We start from the raw sequence: 9,771 nt of genomic DNA, 5'->3' as shown, positions 1-9,771 counted from the left end.
AGCCTCGCCCCTCTGAGCCCCTGAAAATGTAAATTGTTTACGTACACACGACGGACGACGTCGGTCAAAAGGCGATTAGAATAGGTCACTTGAGACTTCGTCTCAGGTGACCTAAAAATCACAAGCAACGAGTCAATGGATGCATCTGAAAAACATGGACGTCGGTCGCTATTTCAAAGGCTCAAGCTAACCAAACGTGTTTAACGGTTAGAAGGGCAAAGTAAACGTATATGGTAACACATTGTTAGTTAAAAAAGAAAGAAGATGGGAAAAATATTCACAAATGTGATGTTTCATAAATTAGCACAGACGTGTGTTTTATTTTAGTTAAAACGGTTCATGTCAGAGGTACAAACTTAAAACAAGAAGATAGTAATGAGTATTATGCTCATTAATTTTATCTCACATGAACAATATTGTTAGCCCGGATATATGTATCAACAAATACACTAATTGGCGTTATGTTTTGTCATTTAATGTGGAATATACGTATCCAAGAGATCTCCAGGTCAGCACAAACTATTTTTAATTACCCAGATACTTGAATTAATGAATTAACTAATTACATATATTCGGTGTCAGAGATATCAACATCTTCCACAACAACATCTGAATCATGTCCATTAGAATTATCTGCCTTGTGCTGTTTCCGGTTTTTTGTTTCACGCCGTGTCTTGTCGCCCCTGTAATCGCCGTCTGTCTCATCGTCGTCAGCCTCTTTCCCATCATTGTCGCCTGTGTTTGATACTGAAGCGTTGTTTTTAGTTTTCCTGACGATTATATATCTCGCCACTAATGCAATCACCCCAGCTGCGAGTAACATGCTAGCAGCGAGATAAAAGGCAGCTGAGTATTCGTCACCATCGTTCCGGCTGATTGCGTCCTCTGGAAGAAAGTCAATATGGAGAATACTTTGGACTGTTATGAAGCATGGAGCATAATAATACAGTTTGGTTTTAAACATCACAGAAACAGCAAACTATTGCATCGCTCCGTGATTTATATAAAGAAGAAATCAGCTGGGGAAAATTCTGTATAAATTGTTTGGGTATACTCGTGATATATCCTATTATATTTGGCTCTTAAGGCTTTTATGTACGTTCTCAGTCATTTATAGAAATAATCGCAGTTTGGACTGGACCCTTGTCCTTTTTGGACGGGGCTTTTGATTATTCTCTAACCTGGAAAGCTCAAACAATTGACAAAATGGTGAATATTTTCCCCTGTCGTTCGTTTCGATAAAAGTTTCTACATAGGATTCACACCCTTTTAGACAACTAAAGGCTTTCGTGAGTTTGGAGAGCATCGAGTTTTTAGGAGATGACGCAAAGCTCAACTTCTTTTCAAGGATAAACATCTTATGTTCATTAAGATCATTCGTCGGATCAAAAACAGTTGACACTCGAAACAGAGAAAGAATACAAACGTTGAGTAAGCATCTTTATAAACTGGGGTCATTGTATCGTTTTGAAAGTTATATAGAAATGAATAAGTATTTAATATCAAAATTTACTTTCTACACCAACAATGTACGTATTAAACGTGTCGCAACGTTTCAAGACCGACTGCAGTTTGGCAAGGGGACCAGTCGGTCTTGAAACGTTACGTCACTTTTAATACGTACATTGTTTGTGTAGAAAATAAACTTCGATATAACATATTTTCAAACTGATGAACCTTTTGAAGAATTAGTATCTAATTTTGCCACTGTGAAAACGGATGTTTACCTGCGGCTGGGGAGGCAACAATCTCACCTAATCCTGCTGAAAACCCCAACAAACCCTCTACTATTCGGATGTTGTGGACTCCGAACACATCCGGTACCGCGTTGTTTAGGAGTGAGGAGACGACAGCTGTGAGATAATGTAGTTCAAGACATAAGGTTTATTGAAAAACAAGGAAACAGTTTATTCATTTGTGACTGACTCGCAGAAAAAAAAGACCGACCACAAACAATACGTCAAAACGAATGAATATGATTTATATTATATATACATCTATATATATAAAGAAGTAATCTAATATAGGCTATGCTTGTTGTCTTATCCTATTGTTAAAAACAATAAAATTTGAAGAAATGAAATATCAGTAAACTTGATCGTAGATATTATTGGATGTTAAGGATCCCTGCGCCACTGCCAACAAATGTGACTAAGAAATATAAACTGTTTTTCGGCATGGCTATAGCTTTGATAAATAATTTCTGAATAGAAAACAAAGACTTTTATTAATAACAATAAAGATGGAATAAACATAATACAATCAATAACAGTGTTGTGGTAAAAATATCAAAAACAACGCGGAGCTAGACCTTAATTCGTACCCCGAACTTCAGGCTGGTAAACTATCGCTCTAACCCATTGAGCTAGCTGGCCGACGGACACGTACTCGCCCAATTGTCTACAGTTATATCCAGACGAAAGTTAAGGGGAGGTCACTGTTTATAGGAAACGCCATAGTGCAGTGGACCCTTAACATTTCGTGTTCCCTAGCAACTTCACTAAACATTTCCAAGTACTGACCTTGAGTAAATCCGAAAATAACGGAATAGGCGGCGACCCATCCGAACTTGTCAAAGGCGGGCATCTGTAGTGTCAGGAAACCAACAAACAGATCCATTGGTCCCCACAGGAGCAGGGTGGCGATCAGCCACTTAGACTTCCAGAAGATCACAGCAACATACCCTATCAGCGATCCGACTGGTATCAGAAGGAGCTGGATCAATTGCGCTATTAGCGAGAACGACTTGTCCGACATCATTGGCGTTATATACGATAATGGTATACCTCGACCTGTAGTATACAACCCAGGTTGAGTGAAATATTCAATTTATGTTATTAGTTTCAATCCTAGACAGACTATATATTCAGTAACCGTGCGAATATATTATTTAAGACATTTGTAAATTCTTAACAAGTTGTTTGCAATATTAAAAGTTTAGACGTCAACAGCGTGGTGTTAAAATCTGGACTATTTTAGTATCGAACAATCGATAACAAAATCAAGTTTCATTTTTCTTACCAAACTGGTCAAAGAAGTACAGCAACATGACTAAATAGAGCATGAAATCTTTAAACAACTTTATGTCCAAGACTCCTAGAATCGTTTGCACGAATGTACGTCCGGATGTGTCTTTCATCTTCAGTTCCAGCGGTTGGAGGAAGAAGGACGCAATCAGACCTAAAACTCCCGGTATAACCATACACTTGAAAGTGACCTCCCAGTTCAGCGACTGTCCCGTTATCAGCAAGACGATAATGATGATAATGACGACAATAGAACCCAGATTCGTCAACATGAGAGCAATGAGACGTCGCTTCTCAAAGTATTCCAATATCGGAATGATGGCGCAAAGATACCAGCAAGCCAGGCCGAGTCCTGCAGTAGGTGATAAAACATATCATAGATAATTGTCTCTACCTTTGTTTCCGTAATTTGTGACTGTCTTTTTAAAGTGAATTACTGATTGAATGAATTACTGTTTAATTAAAAAGTACCAGAAATATGTACCCAGTTTGACAATCATCATATATATGTCGTTTTGAAACGTTTCTCGTCATAATAATTCTGGTGGTGTGTACAAATCGGGACTTCGGCTCATGAATGATGTACATCGAGATCATATACAGAGTGATTCTTATGTAATCTTATTCACAAGAAAAAATGTCCGAAATTCATAAACATTCACTGTTTTAATATTCAGCACCTGTGACTCTAGTATCCTCACTGTGCTTAAATTATTTCTATTGGGGTTTTATCTAACTCTAAGAGAGCAGCTGATGTAAGTTATTGTTTGACACTAGATTACATGTTTCTTTAATGACATACTGTGTGTCTTTAAGAACGACAACTTACCTGCGATCCCTCCTAGAAGAACACCCATTAGTCCAGACAAATCGGCGTTCAGAAAACCGGAAATGAAGAACCCCACACTCACCATGATAGAACCAATGATGGCTACCTTCCGGTAACCAAGCAACACTATAGCAATGGCCACAAGGGGCGCTGTAATAATGACAAGTACGTGTTAAATGGAATCATTTTGTATCAAATAGTTTCTTTATAATGGTAGAAATCCAAAGACTTTCTCTGTGTCAAGGTATATAGTACTACGAGCTTATGTTGTAGGTAGAATCTTTAGTGCATTTTAAAGGACAATTGGGTTTGCAAGGTACCGTTTGGGAGAGCCTCCACTAGCTTTACCCTGCACTACCTAACCGAGGTACTTTGAATTGGCAGTGCAACCTGCTGGGAATTGTTTGTATGGGACCTTCTCTTGACTGTTTCCGGTTTCTATAGCGTGAAGTGAGTGAAGTTTGTTAAATATTTAATATTAGCGATATAAAATTAGAAAAAAAATTGTGTCCGCAAGAACATAGGAGATACATGACTTGCACTGTACCTGCTAGAAGTCGGATTTCCGTGCATGCCGTAGTGATACTGTCTGTCTCGTCCTCCCCGATGTCGACTTCCAGACCCTTTTTATCTACGCTCAGCATCAACAGACACGTCGAACTACATGCGTTTAAAGTTGCACACGCAGCAACTACCCGCCAGGCAGCAAAACCTCCGTCAGGAAGCTTTTCGATTGTTGAACCAGCCGCAGGCAATTCAAGTGCCAGGTTCCCATCTGCGACCTCCATTTCAGTTCCTTCCTGAAGATGAAGACACAAAATAATAGAATAAATTATCTCTTTAACGAGTTTGTCGTCAGTTTTATTGAATTGTTTTGGATATAACTGCAGCACTGTATGCTGGGGGAAACCGTTTCCAATGCGTAGTTCTATTGTCTGGAAGTGGTACAAGGATCCTTATGTTGACATTTTCTTTATTTCATTATTTCATATGGATATTTACGTTGTAATCAAATGATTGTAAATATTTAACCTAGTCAAACATATAAACAAAGATATATCATTGATTTACTGATCAAAAATGCTGGAGAATTCTGTTACCTTTGTAGTTTGTTCTTTCCGGCTGGGACGCCGTCCCTTTGTCACGGAGATGGTTACTGTGGCTATGTCGGGTCTAGACAACTCGGTGTCTTTATTGCCTTGCTGTGGGCGCGGTCTTTGGTAGGACCTTTGTTGTTGTGATGCAGAAGGCAGTGGTCTAATAGAAGTGTTGCCAAAGGAAACCGACTGGCTAGGAATATTGTTAGCGTTTGTGTTTGAGTGCTGTTGAATGGCTTTTCTCTGGGATGTAGGTGGTTGGTTTGCTGGTTGTTGACTAATGTAAACATCATTGTATTTCGGGAAGGCGGGTTGGGGTGGGGGCAGGGCTATGTGTTGTTGGTAATTATCAGGCCCCTGGGTATCCTGGTCAGTTCCACCCTGGTGAATCTGGTCCGGCGCAACGGTATGGTCTGCATGTCTGATGTAACCTTGAGACGGAGGCGGGGCTATGTGTTGTTGGTAACAACCAGGCCCCTGGATATCCTGGTCAGTTCCACCCTGGTGAATCTGGTCCGGCGCAAGGGTATGATCTGCATGTCCGGTGTAGCCTTGAGACGGATTAAACGTGTATACTGGAATGCTAGCGTTCTATGTAACAGAAATAAATATAATAGTAATAATTCAAATTCTTTCTCAACTCGCTGGAGAACATACAGCATTTAGGCTCTCACAGTTACATGTCGCATTCAACAATTCAAGCACTGCCCAACCAAGTGCTCATTTACAGCTGAGTAGATTGGATAAAGCGGAGTAAAGTATCTTGTTCAAGGGTGCAACACAATGCCTTGACGGGACTCGAACCTGCGATCCTTCAGCCAAGAGCCCGGCATCCTACCACTAGACTACAGTTCCTCTGTAACTAATTTATTAACAAGGAAGTTTACACTAAACAAATCCAAAATAAGAGGCCCGGAGGGCCTGTATCGCTCACGTGGAAATGTTAGCGATATTGAAGTTGAAAGAGTCAGATGTTGCTGTACATGTAATACATGGTTAGTCAGGGTTTATATTTATATGCAATTGCACAAAATCCTGTCATTACTACAGGAAAAGGAGGAATTTGCTATGTTTCCACTATTGGGCCCAGCCCCTGTCCCCAGGAGGGGGTCAGACCCACCGTTGATACAAAATTAGTTCCCCTTCACCCAAGGATGCTTTAGACCAAATATGGACATACTCCTGTCATTTCTACAGAAGAAGAAGGATTTTAAAGCTATTTTTCTATTCTCCCTATTTGGCTCCGCCCCTCTGCCCCAGGGGGTTAAATCTCACAGTTTATACAAAATTGGTCCCCCGTCACCTTAGGATGCTTCGTCCCAAATTTGGAAAACCCTGTCATTCCTACAGAAGATGTTTTTTTAAATGGCGGGTCATACTCACCATTTATACAAAATTGATTAACCTTCCCAATAGGATACTTCCCAATGGAAGACAAACATTATTAAAGCTATTCCTCTAAAACCCATATTGGGCCCGCCTCCCTGTCCCCAAGGGGGTCAGGACCACCGTTTATACAATATCGGTTCCCCTTCAACGAATAATGTTTCATACCAAATTTGGACAAACTCCTGTCATTCCTACAGCAGAAGAAGGATTTTGATGAATTTGCTATGTTTCCCCTATTGGCCCCCAGGGGGCCACATTCACTGCTTATACAAAATTGAGTCACTTTTTGTCCATGGTTACCCCAGACTTAATTGGGATGAAATTCTTTAATCCCTATGGTAGAAGAAGTATTTTTTTCAGACTGAATAATGATAAATTCCCTTAATCTCTACGGTAGAAAAAAGGATTTTAAAGGTTTTACCTCTATTTCACCTAATCAGCCCCGCCCCTTTGCCCCCATGGGGTCCACACCCACTGTTTATACAAAATTGTTTCCCCTTGGCCTAAGGATGCTTCAGACTAAATTAGGATACAATCCCTTAATCCCTACATTAGAAGAAGGATTTGAAAGGTTGTACATATATTTCTCCTATTTGGCCCTGCCCTTTTGCCCCCGGGGGGCCACTCCCACTTTTCTACAAAATTGAGTCCCCTTGGCCAAAGGATGCTCCAGACTTAACAAGTATAAAATCCCTTTATCCCTTCCGTAGTAGAAGTATTTTAAAGATTAAACCTCTATTCCCAGGAGTGCCACACCCACTGTTTATACAAAATTTAGTCCCCTTGGCCCAATGATGCTTCAAAGTTAAATAGGATAAAATTTCTTAATCCTTATGGTAGAAGAAGGATTTTAAAGGTTTTACCTCTATTTCCCCTATTTGGCCCCACCCCTCTGCCCCCAGGGGGGCCACACCCACCATTTATACAAAATTGAGTCCCTTTGGCCAAAGGATGCTCCAGACTAAATAAGTATAATATCCCTTTATCCCTACCGCAGAAGAAGGATTTTGATGAATTTGCTATGTTTCCCCTATTGGGCCCCGCCCCTCTGCCCCAAGTGGTCCACACTCACTGCTTATACAAAATAGAGTCTCAATTGTCCAAGGTTGCCCCAGACTTAATTGGGATGATTGGGATGAAATCCTTTCATCCCTATGGTAGAAGATGTATTTTTTTTCAGGTTTTACCTCTATTTCACCTATTAGGCTCTGCCCCTATACCTCCAAAGGGGACACCCCCACAGTTTATACAAAATTTAGGCCAAAGGATGTTCCAGACTAAATTAGGATAAAATCGCTTAATCTCCACGGTAGAAGATCGTTTTGAAGGTTTTACCTCTATTTCACCTATTCAGTCCCGCCCCTTTGCCCCCATGGGGTCCACGCCCACTGTTTATACAAAATTGAGTCCCCTTGGCCCAAGGATGCTCCAAACTAAATAAGGATAAAATCCCTTAATCCTTACGGTAGAAGAAGGATTTTAAATGTTTTACCTCTATTTCCCTTATTCAACCCCGCCCCACTGAACCCATTGGGTCCACACCCACTGTTTATACAAAATTAATTCCCCTTGACCAAAGGATGCTTCAGACTAAATTAGGATAAAATCCCTTAATCCCTACAATAGAAGAAGAATTTGAAAGGTTTTACCTATATTTCTCCTATTTGGCCCTGTCTTTTTGTCCCCAGGAGGGCCACACCCACTTTTTATACAAAATTTAGTCCCCTTGGCAAAAGAATGTTCCAGACTAAATAAGTATAATATCCCTTTATCCCTACCGTAGAAGAAGTATTTTAAAGGTTAAACCTCTATTTCCCCTATTCAGCCCCGCCCATCTATTCCCAAGAGGGCCACACCCACTGTTTATTCAAAATTGAGTCCCCTTGGCCCAATGATGCTTCAAACTAAAATAGGATAAAACCTCTTAATCCTTATGGTAGGAGAAGGATTTTAAAGGCTTTACCTCTATTTCCCCTATTTGGCCCCGCCCCTATGCCCCCAGAGGGGCCACACCAACCATTTATACAAAATTAAGTCCCCTTAGCCTAAGGATGCTCCAGATTCAATTTAGTCAAAATCTACTTGGCCGTTCAGGAAAAGTAGCGTTTAAAAGGAAAAATTGACCGACGGACGATGGACACTGCGGCATGGCATAAGCTCACCATGGTTCTTCGGACCAGGTGAGCTCAAAAACCGAAATGAGGTAACCTAAGTATTAGTAGATATATTACCTTAACAGACATGTTTAAAACAGAGGTTAAGAAACTAGTGAACCATCACTTCTCTCCCAGAAGCATATTCTATCCTCCACAAACAAGTCAATGTGAAATTCAGTGAAATAGTGTCAGTCTTTTAGTGAACAATGAGAAATGAACAAATATAATGAACACAGGACGACTCATCTGTATTTTCAAAACTCAAAAAATTTAAGTCTAGATAGTGTGTTGAATTGTGTTTTTGGACACCAAGATCGTCCATTTTGTCTGGTAAAGTCCTCGTTTAACGATATTAAACACACTTAATCCATGTGCCAATGGCTCTTGACAAGATATTCTTTCGATGATTGTACAATATGTTTTTTTTTCGTAATTTTGAGCGATTTAAGGACGTGCCTCATGTGTGTTGTGTAAGTCTGCATGTGTGTATGACAACTTTATGGTGAATCTCACGGAAATACCATGCCAAAGGCACGGCATTCCGTCCGGTCACATTATACTGACAACGGGTGAACCAGTTCGTGTTGCAATTCCCTTTTCTGAACGTAAAACAAGGACAGAACCCATCGCCTTTCTAATCTGGGCGAACGTTTAACATTAAGACCCAAAGTGAGGTATTGCCAAGCAAGGGACTAAGAAAATAAAAGTTAGTCAGAAGTAGAGTGTGTGTAGCAAATTATTTTTTGTCACTTTTGCGTCCTCAATACCCAGATCTGTAGGTGTTCCCATAATAGTCGCCTCATATGACACATGCAGTGGTTAACAGCAGAGATATTCTTATTTAGATCCCCGACCTGCAAGGGTGATGTCATTAGCGAGGTCCTTTTTAAGTTTACTTGATATGATAAAGTTAGTCCATTTGTTGATTGCCTTACGTAATAACTGTAAGTGTGTTGTTGTTATGGTATGTAATCATTCGAACCCTTTTGTTTTGTACCTTATCTAATAAATGTAGTGCTTTTGTTTTTTACCTGACGAAAATAGCCTTATCCTGTTTTTGTTTACCCTATATGGAGTCTTGTTGTTTAACCACCAGTTATCAATGTAGTCCTGTTGTCGTTCACCTTATGTAATTAGTTTAATCCTGTTGTTTACCTTAGGCAGTGTTTGTTGTCCTGTTGTTGTTTACCTTATGTAATCAGCGCAGTCCTGTTGTTGTTTACCTTATGTAATCAGCGCAGTCCTGTTGCACATGTGTGCATTGTATAACACTT

The 9,771-nt window shown here is 40.1% G+C and overlaps 1 protein-coding gene across 1 annotated transcript; it reads right to left on the bottom strand.

The window, feature by feature from the left end:
* Window positions 1-362: 362 nt before the first annotated feature.
* Window positions 363-8,584, bottom strand: LOC110465556 (monocarboxylate transporter 4-like). Its single transcript, XM_021521470.1, has 8 exons — window positions 8,573-8,584; window positions 4,956-5,543; window positions 4,403-4,655; window positions 3,856-4,005; window positions 3,022-3,378; window positions 2,523-2,792; window positions 1,728-1,853; window positions 363-885 (listed from the first exon to the last, which is right to left on the bottom strand). Exons 1-8 carry the CDS (start codon window positions 8,582-8,584, stop codon window positions 563-565), a joined length of 2,079 nt encoding a protein of 692 aa, XP_021377145.1. The 3' UTR covers window positions 363-562.
* Window positions 8,585-9,771: the final 1,187 nt, after the last annotated feature.

This window comes from Mizuhopecten yessoensis, unplaced genomic scaffold (genome assembly GCF_002113885.1).
Source record: "Mizuhopecten yessoensis strain PY_sf001 unplaced genomic scaffold, ASM211388v2 scaffold11091, whole genome shotgun sequence".
In the NCBI taxonomy this organism is placed as follows: domain Eukaryota; kingdom Metazoa; phylum Mollusca; class Bivalvia; order Pectinida; family Pectinidae; genus Mizuhopecten; species Mizuhopecten yessoensis.
Note: the sequence above shows the minus strand (reverse complement) of the source record. Positions and strands in the feature narration are given on the sequence as shown.